The 18,636-nt window shown below is 35.2% G+C and overlaps 1 protein-coding gene across 5 annotated transcripts in view; it reads right to left on the minus strand.

Annotated features, from left to right (window-relative positions):
• Positions 1-418: 418 nt before the first annotated feature.
• RRM2B (ribonucleotide reductase regulatory TP53 inducible subunit M2B) overlaps positions 419-18,636 on the minus strand; it is a 36,967-nt gene continuing 18,749 nt past the window's right edge. For all 5 annotated transcript variants that reach the window (XM_027597696.2, XM_027597612.2, XM_027597535.2 and 2 more), the window contains 4 exons: positions 15,940-16,073; positions 11,467-11,571; positions 9,637-9,750; positions 419-3,180 (listed from right to left, as the gene is read on the minus strand). In XM_027597696.2, coding sequence (XP_027453497.1) covers positions 3,028-3,180; positions 9,637-9,750; positions 11,467-11,571; positions 15,940-16,073 — 506 coding nt within the window. In that variant the 3' untranslated portion in view covers positions 419-3,027. The remainder of the gene's footprint in view (positions 3,181-9,636; positions 9,751-11,466; positions 11,572-15,939; positions 16,074-18,636) is intronic.

Below are 18,636 nucleotides of genomic sequence, written 5' to 3' on the forward strand. Positions count from 1 at the left end.
GCCCTTGAACAACATGGGTTTGACCTGCATGGGTCCACTTAAATGCAGATTTTTTTCAATAAATAGAAGACAGGACTGTAAATGTATTTTCTCTTTCTTATGACTTTCTTAATAACATTTTCTTTAGCTTACTTTATTGTAAAATACAGTATATAATACATATAACACAAAATATGTGTTAGTCAACTGTGTTATTGGTAAGGCTTCTGGTCAACAGTAGGCTATTAGTAGCTAAGTTTTGGGGAAGTCAAAGGCTACATGTAGATTTTCATCTGCACAGGGGGGATGGTGTCCCTAACTCCGTGTTGTTCAAGGGTCAACTGTAATCATGTTTTTATGAATAAAAAATAAAATGGCAAAAGCAGCAGAAAAATTTGATGTTCCAAAATGAGACAACTAAGACAGGACTCGAGTAAGCTTGTATGTAAAAGTAATTGTTTATTATTGTATGTAACTGAACAACAAAGCAGTCTTGTCTGAAAGCACTGGGTCTGTCTTCCCAAATCTTTCCAAATCACGATTCTACATACTACAATGAAATATGTTTAATAAGTGCAATCTGTCATGAACTACAAGTTTTTATATTCCTAAATAATGAACTTAACTACTGTAACAATGATCTAAATACATGTGGCTGTTAAAAAAAAAGTTGTAAACATACTCTGAATTTTTTCTTTACCTGAAAGTTAAAAAGAGATTCCATAATTGCGTCACTCCTTAAGAGCTAAGAACCAAAATACTAAACATAATAAATAAATATGCAACCTGGAGGCCTGGAAAAGGATCTAGAACACCGAATGTAATAAACCAGTGTATTAAAAATCCAGTATTTCAGTAATAAAACTTCTTCATCTCAATACAGTTAGGTTTATTGCTACTATAAATAAGCTTCATATTAAGGCACCTGCCATTACCTATGAGAAAGATGTGAATTCAAAACAATGGGAATATGCACTGAAATCTTTTTTCTTTCATTCTGATATCATTGCAGATATTGTTAATTTTAAACGTTCAGTTTTTATATAGTAGTAGACACATCTTTGAACATACTACCTGAATATAGTTAAATAATTTATATAACACCTTGATTAAAGTACATGATACTTGAATGAGGAAAGACAAAATCACATCAAGATGGATGTAAAGGACTAAATACAAGAAAGATGATAATCTCTAAGAAAAATGAATTCTCCTGTAGGGACAGTGCTATGAGCAGATCTTGACCAAGTCATTTAACTTCTCTGAGCCTCACTCTCCCCCATCAGTAAAATGTCAATACTAGCAGCTCTTCAAACTCCAAAGGCTATTGTGGGATCACCCGAGAGGACATAAAATATAAAAACAGCTGGCCAACTCTGCAGCACAGAACAAACTGAACAAATAAATGGCATTGTCATAGGTGGAAATATATCAAGTTTCGGACCTTCTCCCTAACAAAGCTATGACATGCTCCTCTTGCACACACTCGAGAACTCCCAGTTTTATAAAGTCAATTAGATAATTGCCGAATGAATGGAGCAAACATTTATGCACAGTGAAAATCTCTAAATTCTAGGTTGCAGAATTTTATAAAAATGTGCTGTAAGTGGAGAACCACACTGTTTTTGGGGGCTCAGGCTACCTCTTGACTCTTCCTAATGATAATGAGGGGTTCCCGGACTCTCCTCACCCAGTCTCCTCTGCAGAGACCTGTGTCTATGTGCTACTGTACTGGAGGCATAGTTCCATTATTTGGACTTATACCTTGTAACAGCATAAAAGAGTTTAAAGAGTATTAAAGAAGCACAGCTGAGGTCAGTCTCAGGTACATTACTCAGGCTGGCACAAATATGAATGGTTCAGTAATTCCCACCAGGTCTCCTTAACTCAGTCCCCAACTCCTTCCTCTGAAGGCCATAGTTCTAGGCCAACTTTTTCCAACCTATGTTCTGAGGAATACCAGGTAGGTAAGATGTTAACAGGTGAAAAACAGATTCGTATAAACTAAGTCTGGGACATGCAGGGGGGAATAAGCTTACGTACTGCAGAATTTCTCTGTCTTCGATGTACTGAACTGTATGTTCTAAAGAGGAAGGGAGGATAAACATTTCCCAGATTCATCTGACCACAGAATCCCCTTCCCCCCCTGCCCACAAAATATCTAGAGGGGCTAACAGCTCTTAGAATACTCTTTGGGAAATGGTATTCTAGCTAATTCACCTGGGCTTTAAACATTTCAGGGCTATGTCTGGCAATAGTGACTATTTTGATTTCCAAAGGAGGAGAATCATTTTACTTACAAGGTCAACTACCAGGACAACTTCCTGAATTCCACTTCATAAGTATCCTGCCCAAAGCAACTAAGAACGAAATTTCCTTTACCACATGCTGAGGCATTCAAAGAAGTTATTCTCAAGTTAATGAGAATTATAATCTTTTAAATGAAATCTTTATATTCTCCCTCAAACATTAAAAATACAAAGATTTAATCTAGATCTTAAGACCTAGAATCACAATTACTTGGAGGACAGGGGAGCATTTTATCACAACATCACCATAATTAACACTATTAGTAAGTAGTAATAGTAGTGGTGGTGTTAATATTGGCTAAGCATTTATTTTGTGGCTTAATCCTCATATCCACGTGATAAATTTAGGACCTACTATTACTTTCATTTTAAAGATACGCACACTGAGATTTAGAGAGATTAACTGACTTGCCAAGAATCACACAAGTAGTAAGGGTAGAATGTCGAACTCATATCTGCCCCTCACCTCATGGTCTTAACCGCTACATAATACCATCTTATATTTTAGTGACAAAACAAAAGCATTTAAGTCACACGCTGGTTGTTAAACAGGAAAATTAGAGTGTATTTATATAAATCCAACTTGAATGAAATTTGGTTTTAGATTTCCTCTGGAGCAAACTTCTATTCCCTAAAGGAGGTACTTCAAGTTTTCGTTTTTTTGTTTTTTTTTGTTTTTTTAAAGCAAAGAAAAATGGACTGCTATTTACCAGTGGTAGGTTTATATATGGGAAGGGTTTTAAAAATCTGCATCCAAGGTGAAGACATTATCTGTAGTTTCTGCCATGACTGCAAAACGTTGATACTCTGCAACTCGTTTCTCAAAGAAATTTGTTTTCCCTTCTAAAGAAATGTTCTCCATAAAATCAAAGGGATTTTCTGCCTGAAAAACCTAAAAAGAAAAGACATGTCATTAGACATTCTGAAGAAGCTTAATCACACCCACAAGACAACAGATAACTAACAAGCTCAGGTCTCCTAACACCTGTCTAGTCATCTATAGGATCCATTATTCCAGAAGGTCCTAGAGGCACTCAAGGCTGATAAATTGTAAGACAACTGAGATCACCCACTAACCTCCTTAAGAAACTATACTAGCATTTCTGGTATTTTAAGAAGAGAAAGAAGACATGTATTACTGCAGAAATGAAAAATTTAATACCAAACTAAAATGTTTTTGCAGCTTGAGAGATCCAGTACACCTATATATTACAGACCTTTACACAGGTGGGTATAACCATTAGGTAGTCACATATACATGATACTACAAAATACTGAATTACCAATAATGTACTGTGAACCTAAACATGTCTCCTTAGTTCATAACAGATAATTAACACATTGATGTTAAGGAATCATGATGAGAAAAGATAGAATAAATGCTATCCATAGGTGTTTCCAAACAAAAAGTGGAATATAGGTTAGTTAACAAGAAGCTTTTTTACTACTTCTGAATTCAAGAAGCAGACTCGGTGATACAGCTTGATGAAAAACCATGAAACATTTCAGTGATCCATGAGGAACAATAAAATAGGATTTTTGAATTTAGGAGTATTCCAGCAGGGATTATGAACACCACAGATAATATATTCAAATAACCCAATTAAAAATGGGCAAAGGGTCTGAATAGACAAATAGACATTTCTCTAAAGAAGGTATACAAACACCAAGAAACACATGAAAAGATGCTCAAAATCATTACTCATTAGCGAGATGCAAATCAAGACTGCAATGAGATACTACTGCACACCCACTAGGATGGCTATAATAAAAAAGACTGATCACAGGTGCTGGTGAAGATGTGGAGAAACTGACACCCTCATACACTCCTGAATGTAAAATGGAGCCGTTGCTTTGAAAAATAGTCTGGCAGTTCCTCTAATAATTAAAAAGAGTTACCCTATGACCTAAGAATTTCACTTGTAGTTATATATCCAAAAGAAATGAAAACATCTGTCCAGGGGCGCCTGGGTGGCTCAGTCGTTAAGCGTCTGCCTTAGGCTCAGGTCATGATCTCAGGGTCCTGGGATTGAGCCCCACATCGGGCTCCCTGCTCGGCGGGAAGCCTGCTTCTCCCTCTCCCACTCCCCCTGCTTGTGTTCCCTCTCTCGCTGTGTCTCTCTCTGTCAAATAAATAAATAAAATCTTAAAAAAAAAAAGAAAACATCCGTCCACACAGAAAACTTATAAGTGAATGTTCATATTTGCATTATTCATAATAGCCATAAGAGCCAAAACTACTGAAATGTCCATCAACCGATAAATGGATAAATAAAATTTGGTATAGTCATACAATGCTATTTGGCTATAAAAAGGAATAAAGTACTGACACATGCCACAGCATGAACGAACCCTGAAAACATACTAAGGAAAGAAGCCAGCCACAAAAGACCATATATTGTATGATTGCATTTATATGAAATGGGATATATAGAATAGGCAAATCTAAAGAGACAGAAATTAGATTAGTGGTGCCTAGGGCTGAGGCGGAGGTGCGGGAAAGAAAGGAAAGTGACTGATTGCTAATGGGTATAGAGTTTCTTTTTGTGGGGTGCTAAAAATATTCTAAAACAGACTGTTGTGATAGTTGTACAACTCTGTGAATTTACTAAAAACCATTGAACTGTACGTTTGTTAATAGGTAAATTGCATGCTCTGTGACTTATATCTTAATAAAAAGCTTAATTATCTTAATAAAATATATTATAAAAACTATATATATATATACACACACACACATATATATATAGGTTCAACAAAAGATCATATGCTGTGTGTGGTTGAGTCATAGAATTCAGTGACATTGCCTGTCGGAAATGATATGCTAAGACGGAGTGAAAATTTGAATTAGCACGATATCGTGAAAAAAGCACTGAACCAATAGTTACAGATTCACTGGACTTTAAAAGTGGGGGCCTTCCAAAAAACCTGATTTAAATCATCCATGACATGGACAAGGTAACTAGGACAGAGTTAAATTAAATGCACATATTTTTCACAAAATCTGTACGGATCCACAAAAGGCCCTGAATAGCTAAAGCAATCTTGAGAAAGAAAAACAAAGCTGGAGGTACCACAATCTCAGATTTCAACATATACTAGAAAGCTACAGTAATCAAAACAATATGGTACTGGCATAGAAAATAGACACTTTGATCAAAAGTACAGGAAAGGGAGCCAAGAAATAAACCCACGTTTATATGCTCAAGTAATCTGCGACAAAGGAGGCAAGAACATACAATGAGGAAAAGATAGTCTTTTCAATAAAGAGTGCTGGGAAAACTGGACAGCTGCATGCAAAAGAATGAAATTGAACTACTTTCCTTCACCAAACACAAAAATAAACTCAAAATGGACGAAAGATCTAAATGTGAGACCTGAAACTATAAAACTCCTTAAAAAAAAAAAAAAGGGTAGGGGCGCCTGGGTGGTTCAGTCGGTTAAGTGTCTGCCTTCGGCTCAGGTCATGATCCCAGGGTCCTGGGATCAAGTCCCACACCCGGCTCCCTGCTCCACTGGGAGTCTGCTTTTCCTTCTCCCTTGTCCCCCCACCCCCCACCCCGGCTCATGCTCTCTTGCTCTCATGCTCACTCTCTCTCAAATACATAAATATAATCTTTTAAAAAAAAAAATGACAAGGAATAACAAGCATTGGTGAGGATGTGGAGAAAGGGAACCCTCATGCACTGTAGCTGGAGAATGTAAACTGTTGTAGCCCACTGTGGAAAACCATATGGAGTTTCCTCAAAAGCTTAAAAACAGAAATACCATATGATCCAGTAATTCCACTACTGAGTATTTACCCAAAGAAAACAAAAACACAAATTTGAAAAGATATATGCACCCTATGTTTACTGCATTATTTACAACAGCAGTAGATATGTGAATCTATCCCAAGTGTCCATCAACAGAAGAATGGATAAAGAAGATATGTATGTACACACGTACACACACACACACACACACACACACACACACACACACACACACTGAAATATTACTGAGCATAAAAAAGAATGAGATCCGGGCTCCTGGGTGGCTCAGTCGGTTAAGTGTCTACCTTTGACTCAGGTTATGATCCCAGGTCCTTGGATCGAGTCCACGTCGGGCTCCCTGCTCAGCGGGAAGCCTGCTTCTCCTGCTCCCTCTGCCCTCCCCCCCCGACTTGTGCTCTCTCTCAAATAAGTAAAATCTTTAAAAAAATGAATGAGATCCTGCCATCTGTGACAAAATGGATGGACCTAGAGGGAATTATCATAAGTGGAATAAGTCAGAGAAATACCATATGATTTCATTTCTACGTGGAATCTAAAAAAAACCCAAAACATATGAACAAACAAAAAACCAGAAACAGACTCCTAAATACAGAGAATGAACTGGTAACAGCCGGGGAGGGGGAGGGGGAAGGATGGGTGAAATATGTGAAGGGAATTAAAAGTACAAACTTTCAGCTATAAAATAAGTCAGTCCGGAGATGAAAAGTACAGCACAGGGAATATAGCCAATAATATTGTAATAACATTGTATGGTGACAAGTGGTAACCACCCTTATCATGGGAAGCACTGGGTAATGTATAGAATTGTCAGTCAGTCGCACACCTGAAACTAATATCACACCGTATGTCAACTACATTTCACTAATACCAAAAAATAAATTTAGTGGCTTGTTTTTGACACACAGAAGTATCCCAAACTAAAAAAGAAGTTGAAAACATCATTAATATGGCTCCTACTTAGAATTCTGTATAAATGACAACCATTTGTTAATTGAATCTCTTATTTTGCCAAAAACTGTCATTATAAGAACAGTTCTTTTTCTGCGTGGAGCACTGGGTATTATGCACAACCAATGAATCATGGAACACTACATTAAAAACTAATGATGTAATGTATGGTGATTAACATAACAATAAAAATTTAAAAAAAAAGAAAAAATCTATGTACAAAAAAAAAGAACAGTTCTTTTTCTAGTTCCTTGATTTCAAAGTGTAGTTCATGTATTTTAAACTGTCTTGTTTTCTTAACATACACATTCAAGGCTATAACTTTTCCTTTGAGGATCTATTTAGCTGCATTCTACAAGTTTTGATATACAGTAACTTTACCATCATTTAGTTCATATTTTCTATTTATATTTTCATTTTAATCTCATTTTAAAGGATATCTTCTCAATTGACAGAAGTTTTTGGCAATCTTTCATTGTTAATTTCTAATTTTACTGCGTTAAAATCTAAAAGGTCTATATAATTTCTGCTTTTTGGAATTTATTGAGATATGTTGAAGGCCTGTGGAAAAATGACATTTCATACTATGTTTAGATTTTCTTCTGTAGGCGGGATGTTTTATAGATCTACAGTGATCAAGTTCCCAAAGGGAAAATTAGGCCCAGGAGTCCACAGTTTTCTAAAAGTCAGGAGAACATGGATGTAAGAGTGTAAGGATATGGTGGTCAGTTAAAGGACAGTGAGCTCACTGTAAGGCTCAAGTGAGCAAATTAATTTTCCTGTAACAAACATATTGGTATAACTTAAGAACAAACACAATTTTTATTTTTTTTTTATTTTTTTAAAGGTTTTATTTATTCATTTGACAGAAACAGAGATAGCGAGAGCAGGAACACAAGCAGGAGTGGGAGAGGGAGAAGCAGGCTTCCCCCCGAGGAGGGAGCCCAACATGGGACTCGATCCCAGGACCCTGGAATCATGACCTGAGCTCTAGGCAGACGCTTAACAACTGAGCCACCCAGGAGCCTGAACAAACACAATTTTTAAAAATATACAGTTTATAAATTTAAGAGATCACACTAATGCAATTATAATCTTGATTTCTCCAATTATCAGTAAACACAGAATTTTATAACTAAAATAATAAAATATAGTTCATCTTACAAAAAGCTTTGTCCTACCTGACTCTTTCATGACGGTATTTCTGTGGTTACCAGAATATAAATGCATTACTGAGAAAGGTAATGATTTACTCCAGCATCATGGATTTCATAAGGCGTCTCATTAAATACAATTTAAACTTACATTTCCATGCTAAGAAGTTAAAACCTATAATTTCTAATTACCATCGTATTAGAGTACATAGTAAAGTTCTATGAATGTTCCAATTACGGTGAATACAACATGACCACTTAGTGTGAATTTACTGTATGTCTGATACTATTTGAAGTGCTTTAAGTATACCAACTCATCAACAATCCTTTGTGGTAAGTATTATTATTATCATCTCCCTCTTATGGATGAGGAAATGGGGATAAGAGGTTAAGCAACTTGCTTAAGATCATATAGCAAGAAGGTGGCAGCACCAGGATTGGAACCCAGGTAGACTGGCTGCAACCTCCATCTGTTATGTGAGAAGCATACCTCTTTATGAAATTCAGGTATATTATCTCTGATAAACAAAATAAAAAATAACTTAAAAGACAACTGAGTTCAAAGGGTCAAATTATGAGAGTTAATGTCTTCCTAGTAACTATTCATATTTAAAAGTTCAGGGGTGCCCAGGTTGCTCAGTCAGTTAAGCATCTGACTCTTAGTTTTAGCTCAGGTTATGATCTCAGGGTCATGAGATGGAGCCTGTATGGGGCTCTGCGCTCAGTTTGGAGTCTGCTTAAGATTCTTTCCCTCTCCCTCTGCCTCTCCCCACCAAGCTCTCTCTCTCTCTCTCAAATAAATAAATAAATCTTTAAAAAAAATAAAAAAATACAAATATTAATTTCTCATAGACTAATCTTACTAAACAAATAAAAGATAAACAGGCCTTAAAAGAAATACTAATATGGGGTACCTGGATGGCTCAGTCAGTTAAGAGGCAGACTCCTGATTTCAACTCAGGTCATGATCTCAGGGTCCTGGGATTGAGCCCCATGGCGGCCTCCACGCTCAGCAGGGAGTCTGCTTGAGGATGTTCTCTCTCTCCCTCTTTCTCTGCCCTTCCCCCCACTCAAGCTCTCTCTCTCTCTCTCTCTCTCTAAAATAAATAAATCCTTTAAAAAATATTAACATAAAAATTACAACATAGACCCATGGGGATTTATGAGGGTAAACATATATATATGCATAATAAACCTAATTTATTCAAAGATAATCCTATTAAATACCTATAATTATTACAAGTAATTTATTGAGCTTATTAATTCTAAGATTTATCAGCCTCCTACTTCTGTTATGAACTCCCAAGTTTCAAAGGATTTCATAAGACCAATCTGATCATGCAAAACAAGGCTGTCACAGACATTTTAAAAGTAAACTGGTATGTAACAAATGTTTTCAATGAAATACAGTATTTTAGTGGCCTTGCCATAACATTTTAGCTAGTAGTAATACATTTTTAAATACCTTACCTTTGAGAATCCAAGTTCCACAAGTAATCTGTCAGCTACAAACTCAATATACTGTTTCATCAAAACACAATTCATTCCAATGAGGCCAACTGGCAAGGCTTCTGTTAAAAACTCCTGAGATATGAACAAAAACAGAATAAAATACAGAGATAGAACAATAAATACATATTTTCCAAATAAACACAGGATTTTAGTTTTTTAATCTTCTAAGTCCCTGAGGAAAGTATACTAAAAGTAAATTCTTTCAACATGGCAATGTCCACTTGTTTAAAAATGTTTGCGGTATTACTATTCACAGTATTTCACATTCCCAAATAGCCTAAGCAAATTGAAACTATCAAACTATTGGTATTTTACACAGTAGCATTATGGGACCCTAAGGCTTTCTCCATCAAAAAAAAAGTGAGATACTTTGTTCTGAAATATCTGGAAAAAGATTCACCAAAGATGATCACTGTGGGGAACATGATTATGGAAGGGAATTGGGAAAGACAGAAACACACTTAACAAAGAAAATGAGAAAAAAATAAAAATGGATGTGGGGGTTGGGAGATAAATTGAACTCCATCTATATTGAAAGACACTGGTAAAGTGTTAATAGGAGAAAAATAAAAACATTAGGGTGCCTGGGTGGCTCAGTCGGTTAAGCATCTGCCTTCAGCTCAGGTCATGATCTCAGGATCCTGGGATTAAGTCCCAAATCGAGTCCCACATCGGGCTCCCTGCTCAGTGGGGAGACTGCTTTTCCCTCTGCCCCTCTTCCCCACTTTTAAAAATAAAAAAAAATTAAAATAAAAACATTAACCATTTGAATTTAATTCTCAAAATGATTAAAAATACCAAAATGCATTTTATGCATTTTCTCCTTCCCAATATGAAAACCACAGCTATTGAACTATACAGTATTTTTTAAAAGAGTTTAGAAAACTTATTTTTTACTAAATAAGTCAAGCAGAAAGACAATTATCATATGGTTTCACTCATATGCGGAACGTACGGAATAGAGTGGAGGACCACAGGGGAAGGGAGGGAAAATTGTGAAGAAATCAGAGAGGGAGACAAACCATGAGAGACTCTGGACTCCGGGAAACAAACTGAGGGTTACAGAAGGGAGGGGGGTAGGGAATGGGGTAAGTGCGTGATGGGCATTAAGGAGGGCATGTGTTGTGATGAGCACTGGGTGTTAATAAGCAACTAATGAATTGTTGAACACTACATCAAAAACTAATGATGTACTATATGTTGGCTAACTGAACATAAAATTTTTTTTTAAATTTTACTTTTGAACTAGTTCCTTCAAATGATAAAAAAACATCCTAAGTGGAACATCTAGGTCTTTGTAGTTAGAGATTTTACATTCTATATATTAAGTTTTGCTATTTGCTAATTCATTGATTTACGAATTCTATAAACATTTAGTTCACGCTTCAAGCTAGATACCTTGCTCGGTTTTGAACATACAAAACAAACAAGAAACCGTCACTGCCCTTCAGTAGCTGAAAATCTAAAAAAAAAATTTAAAGCTAAAGTAATTCAAATAGTTTGCTATGGCATAGAATGTGACAGATCAACGAGACAGAAAAAAACAGTCCTGAAATAGATTTTAGTATACATAAAATTTTAACATATAACATTTACTTACAAACCAAATTATAAACTGACATAATAATTGAAATGCATCATCTGTTGATACTGTCAGGTTGACTATATAATTGTGGATATTTGCTTTGACCCTATAAGTGGCAATTTCTTGAGTCAACCCAATACAATAATGGTATAAACATCAGAGAAAAAAGAGAATATGCTAATCATACCAGCTTCCCTGCTTACCTGCTCAATTTCAACAGCATTAACAATGATCTCCCTGACCCTTTCTTCTGAAGGCTTATTTACTAAGTATTGAAACATCAGGCAAGCAAAGTCACAGTGAAGCCCCTAAAAGAGAAGAAAAATACCATTGTCAAAGAATGTTTAATCACCTATTTTTACTCTGTCATGTGTCAGGCATCATAGAAAGTAGGCTCTAGGAATGCAACACAGAATTTCTGGAAGCTAGAAGAGGGAGTCATAGTACCAGGAACTACTTTCCCTCAAATCTTATTAAAATGCCAGTTATAATAACCTATCATGAAAATTTTTCAGTGCCAGCAAATCTTAATTTGTCAACATGAAAGATGAATTATTAACAAATCTGCAACCAAAATCATTTTGGAAAGGAAAACAAGGCAAGGGCTGAAATGAAAATTCTTTCATTTCTAATGTCTAAAAATATTAAGAAATGATTGAAAACAGTAAGTGTGTAAAGAAAGGGTGAAATTCAGATTTCAAAAAAGACAACATTTATATTAAATAAGAATGGCTCAAGATAAAAATAAACTCAGTGCAATGAAAATGGGAAGAATTAAGAATGCTATCTGAAGCTGTACACAGCAGAAATGACACTGCAGATAACCAAAGAAGAAAATAAACTCGTGAAGCACCTTGAGAACAGAATGGTTATGCAAATGCAAGAAATGGGATAGAGCGTTAAATACAGAACAGAGCAAGGAGATCCAACCTACATTAACCAGGATTCCAAAACACAGAACAGATGGTATAAAGCTGAAAACAACAGAAGTAATTGCAAAAAGTCAAAACAAAAAAAGAAAAGAGGCTAGAGACAGAGAAAGATGATGCCATGCCAAACAAAATTAAGCTAGAGACTGTAAAATTAAGCAAGGCAGAATCAATGAACATTTCTAACTACAAAGAAAAAGAAATAATTTTGTAAGCCACCAAGGGATAAGGAGGATGAAGGAATGTGCAACTTAAAGGATTACAAATCAGTGTACGCTTGGGTTTTTCTAAATAAATCAACAAAAACCAAAGCCAAATGAAAGATAAGACTCAAATCAATGGTTGTATTCCGAGGATTATTTTCCTAGTTATCATTCCCAGAAGAAACCATCAGAGAAAAACCTCTTTGAACAGCTAATCTTTAGTAGATTTGTAGGCAAACATTTTTCCCAGACTGGACTCAAGAGGATACTTCAAATTACCAAAGGCTGAATTTCAAATAAACCATGAAAGCTGTTAAAGAAAGTGTTGATTAGAACTGACAGCCAGCTACCTATTACAGAGATGAGTAAATCAAAGGTAGGCACTCATATTGTTAAATCAATAAGTGAATAAAATTAATTTTGAGGTTCAAAGCAATTCCAATCAAAATCTCAATAGGATTGTTTTTAGTTAAAAGAATCGGAGACTAGAACTTAATTATTTGAACAACTAAAAAGAAAGGATAATAGGATAATTAAGTAACGTCATAGAGGTGCCAATTATCGCTATAATATAAAACAAAATCAACAATCATATCACAATATATAAATGTAGAAAATTAACATGTTATATATCTTAAATTGGCATGATATTATGTCAAATGTATTTCAATTAAAAAATCAATCTGGAAGTATAAATGGACAGAATCTTGTAAAAACAGTTTTAATAGGAAAGTTATGAGATATATCCTACTAGTTATCAAAACATAAAAAACTACAATAATTAAAAGTGTTTGGGGGCTCCTGGGTGGCTCAGTTGGTTAAGCGTCCCACTCTTGATTTTGGCTCAAGTCATAATCTCAGGGTTGTGAGATCAAGCCATGTGTCAGGCTCTGTGCCAGGCATGGAGCCTGCTTGAGATTCTCTCTCCCTCTCCCTCTGCCCCTCCCCCTCCTTAAAAAAAATGTTTGGCACTAAATTTGACATATAGGTTAATGAAAAGAAAAAAATAGCCCCAAAACAGATTTTAGTACATTTAAAAACCTTAATAAATAATAAAGAAGACATCACAAGTCAATGGAGAAGGATGGATTACTTAACAAAGAGAACTAGAAAAATTTCCTGAGGGTATGAAATAAAATTAAATTCTCACTTATCCTATACTACATTTATATTAAATTCTATACTTATACTAAACAAAGTCCAATTGTATTACAGAGCTAGATGTTATAAAGTCAAGAGGAAAATAGGTGTGATTACTTAACTAATCTCTAAAAGTGGATCACATCAACTTCAGATTTTTGTATGTTACAAGAAAAAATAAAATTAAAAAGCAAAAGACTGGGGTGCCTGGATGGTTCAGTCATTAAGTGTCTGCCTTTGGCTCAGGGCATGATCCCAGGGTCCTGGGATCGAGCCCCGCTTCGGGCTCCCTGCTCCATGGGAAGCCTGCTTCACCCTCTCCCACTCTCCCTGCTTGTGTTCCCTCTCTCGTTGTGTCTCTCTCTGTCAAATAAATAAATAAGAGTAAAAAAAAACAAAAAAAACGCAAAGGACAAACTGGGAAAATATTTGCAAAAATATGACAAAAATATTTTATATTATATTCATACAATAAATATAACAAATTCAATAAATAAACACTTATTGAAAGAGCCCTATCAGTCTCTATGCACTAGGAATATATATCAACAGAAACAGAGGCAAGAGACAAGAATAGGTAAATACAGAAAAAGATACAAATGACTAATGCCATTATGAAAAAAGTTCACTCTAAGTAGTAATCAAATAAATGCAAATAAAACCAGCAATGAGAAACCATTTACCCGTATCAACTTTGTCAAATATTTAAAACATAAATCCAAATTCTGGTAAGGTTATGGTAAGAAAAGACATGTTCACATGTTCCTGGGTGGGGCTTTCTATCAAATTTCTGGGAAGAAATCTACAAATTAGTATGAATAACCTTCAAAATGTTCATACCTAATAACATAGTAATTCTACTTCTAGGCAATCTAGCTAAGGAAAATAATATGAAATTGGGATAAAGCTTATACACAAAAGATACTCATTTTACATTATAGCAAAAGGAATAAACAAAAAACCTGGAAAAAAACTTAATTTTCAAGTATAGAATAGTCAAATGATAGATTGTTTCATTAAAATATTATCTAACAAACCACTTTTTTAAAACTACTCTTTCCAAAAAATGCTTGATTTCATAGAAAAATGCTCACAATGTTCTGTTAAAAAAACTCAGCTCACAAAAATATGAAAAAAGCAGAATATTTCAAATTATAAAATTACGATGTTCATATATATCTACATAGGTTTAAATGTAGAAAACTGTCTAAAAAGAAATACAATGAAATACTAAAAGTGATTATCTCTGTTAAGATTGAGTGATTTTATTCTCTTAATTCTCTATTATCACCACATATGACATTTATGATAAAAATTATTAGAAACTGAAAGTCAGGAAACAACCAAAATTATACAAAGCATTTTATGGCACTTATAAACTATTTTCACACATACCGGTTCATTTTATTATAACAAAACCCTGTCAAGATTTATAGTTGAAGAAACTGAGGCTCCAAGAAGTTAATAACTTGACAAGGTCACTTAGAAATAAGCTGAGGGGCCAGGATTAGTGTAGTCCATACATGTGAACTGAAGGCTGTGATGGGCTAAACCCTGAGAACAGGAAGAAAAATAAGACAAGGTGCCTGCACACAGGGAGCCTAGAGTCCAGCAGAGGAGAGAGGTTAAGAAGTGCAGTACGTGTTATGGACTCTCAGACAGGGGCAGATTCCCGTTTCAAAGGGATACATAAAGGAAAGAGGGGTCAATTCTATCTAATTGAGTCAGGGAAGTTTTGAGTTGCCACTTTTAAGAAGGTGATCAACAGATTTAAAAAAAAAGGCAGGAAGATGGAAACATTATCGCAGGCAAAGGGAGACAAGATTTAGTTACTGGCTGGATGTGGCTGAGAAAGAAAAAAGCAATCTAAAATGACACCCGGATTTCAAATTTGGATGATTGGTTAGAAGGTAGCATCACTGAATGAGACAGGGAAAACGGAAGAACAAATTTGGGGAGAAAGATGATGAGTTTGATTTCTAAAATATTAGGTTTGAGATACCTGTGGAGCCTTTCAGGAGAAACTAACATGCACTTGAACACCTGGCTTTGGAGCTCAGGAAAGAATGTCTGCGCTCAGGTTTGGGTTGTTTACGAGCATCTACATGGTAGCTGATCCCAGGGAAATAGATAAGATCAGCCAGGAGGTCATGTACAGTGAGGAAGAGGCCAAGGTGGGAACCCAGGATTTGATGATATTTAAGGATGAGCAGGGGAGACTGAGGAGGGACAGTAAGAGTCAGGAGAAAAACACAATTCTTAAAAACCGAGGAAGAAATTACTTTCTACTTTGTTTTGATTACCAGGATATCTGTGTCATCATCAGCATTTTCCAGGGGAAAGAAAAATAAATGAACACCAAATATGAATACAAATATAACTAGAAGAATACTTCATTCCTTACTTCATCTCTGCTGATGAGTTCATTGGAAAACGTGAGTCCGGGCATGAGACCTCTTTTCTTTAGCCAGAATATAGCAGCAAAAGATCCTGAGAAGAAAATTCCTTCTACAGCAGCAAAAGCCACAACTCTTTCCCCTGGGAGACATAAAATAATTTTATTTCCTGAAATATCACACCCTGTCGACATTTTCAAACACTCATCTATAAAATACACATATTTTTACATATATATTTATACCAATGTCACAACTATTTTACCAAGAAACAAAATCAACAAATTAGTGCCGTGGCCAAGGGTCTTCAGAGGAGGAAATACGCCACCTCTATCTACTAGGTATGTAGGTATGTCTACTTCAAATCTTATATCAGACATTGGACTCCTATTGGTCTTGGTATCTGGACAAAGGAGATCTTTCCCTACTCAAAAAAGAAAGAAAAAAAAAAAGAAGTGATTTATCTGTGCACCACACATGCCTATGAGTGTAGTATGTGCACGTAAGTGTGTGCATGTATTGGAATAGAGAGTAGAAGATAAGATTTTATGACAAATGTCTCCCTCTTTATGGTTGTGGAAAGGGAAGTTGCTGAGGTTTTTATTTTTAGAAACCTAAGATATCTTACAGATTAGCAGTAAACATTTCAAAAAACATTGCCATGCATCTGCAATTAAAAAAAATATGACCCCAGCTAAAGAGAATATCTGTTGGATAAAATATCCCATCACATAAGCAAAAATACTATCTTCTGCTAAATATATAAGGCCCAATTTCAAAGGTTACTCACTGTTAGGCAAGGACTTTTCAGAAACCCATCTCCTAAAAGGTCTATAATGGAACCATATCTGTAACACTGTCTCTAGGGGTTGATTATAAGTCTAACCCAAACAAATGTCACCACATTGCATATGCTCAAGAGAAATATTTATATACATGTCTGTCTAGGGAGAAATGTTTGGTCTCCAAGACTACAGGATAAAGGCAGCTGAGTGCTTGAACCAACTACAGGCCTGTTTCGTCAATAACATCATAGCTTGTATCCCAGTACTGTTTCAGGACCAAACACAGAGCAGGTGCCTAATAAATGTGTTCTGAACTGAATCAATGAAAAATATCTAAGCACTAGATGATAAAAGACATTACTATTCATTCTATGAAAACTGCTAAAATCTGATCCAGAATACTTATAACTTCCAGAACAAAGGTAATTATATTTAAATTTCAAAAAGAAAGATGACTTAAATTTAAATATTTCTTAAATATTTCTGGCAATCTCCAAATAGTGCTCTGGTTTGTCCTCACTCTTTTCCCTGATTATCTTAAATAAATCAAATCAGATCAATTATATTAAATTCTTGTCTATTAGTAGCCCAAAACATCAGGAAAACTTCTGTAGCATTTTATTTTTTTAGAGACACAATTTTAAAAGTCACATTGAAAAAAATAACAGAAGAAATGTAAATTAAATAAATACTTATTGAGTATATACTGCGTAGAAGGAATTCTTAAGAGAAGAATCTTTAGTGTACTATATACTAAATACAAAATATAATAAATCACTATGGTCTGCTGATTCTTGAAAATAAAAATGGCTCTTTAGATTATATTTTTTAAGATGAAGGTCTGTCCTTATTTTAACATATAGATTACTATATTTTACACTGTATTAGCAATATTGATTCTTTCCATCTATGAGCATGGAATATCTTTCCATTTATTTGTGTCTTCAATTTCTTTCATTAATGTCTTAGAGTTTCCAGTATACAGGTCTTTCATCTCCTTGACTAAATTTACTCCTAGGAATTTTATTCTTGTTGATGCAATTGTAAATGGGATTGGTTAATTTCTCTTTCTGATAGTTCATCATTATTCTTATATAGAAACACAACAGGTTTCTGTATACTAATTTTGTATCCTGCAACTTCACTGAATAGTTTTTTTTATGGAGTCTTTAGGGTTTTCTATATATATCATGTCATCTGCAAATAGTGAGTTTTACTTCTTCCTTTCCAATTTGGATGCCCTTTTTTTTTTTTTTTTTTTTTTTTTGCCTAATAGCTCCAGCTAACTTCCAATACTATGTTGAATAAAAGTGGTGAGAGTGGGCATCCTTGTCTTGCTCCTGATCTTGAGGAAAGACGTTCAGCTTTTCATAATTGAGTATAATATTAGCTGTGAGTTTGTCATATATGGCCTTTATCATGTTGAGGTATATTTCCACTATACTTGCTTTTTTGAGAGTTTTTATCATAATTGGATACTGAATTTTGTCCAATGCTTTTTCTGCATCTGCAGCATGGGTTTCCCTTGAGAGCAAGCAATATGGAGAATTCACCTGGAGCCCCGCTGTTGTCCCATGGTGACCGCCACCCTCCTCTATTTTCTCTCTAGCTTTCTTTTGTAGTTACAAAATACATGCTAGCTGCAAGCCTATTGATCATTTTCCATCAGTACCTATCCATACTATTTTCAATGCATACTGAACACCTTTATATTTCTCTCCTTTTTTCCTTAAAGCCAGTGTTTCTCAAACCACTTGTGAGAAAATCAGCTGGGTATAAAATGCAGATTCCTCGGTCCTACCTGGTCCTCCGAAATCACTCTCTGGTGAGGACCAGGATTCTGCAGGGGTTTTCTGCAACTCCCAGATAATTTTTATGCGTATTGAGAGCCATCACTTTTCTCATTCTTGAAATGAACTG

The sequence above is a fragment of the Zalophus californianus genome, chromosome 4 (assembly GCF_009762305.2).
Source record: "Zalophus californianus isolate mZalCal1 chromosome 4, mZalCal1.pri.v2, whole genome shotgun sequence".
In the NCBI taxonomy this organism is placed as follows: Eukaryota; Metazoa; Chordata; class Mammalia; order Carnivora; family Otariidae; genus Zalophus; species Zalophus californianus.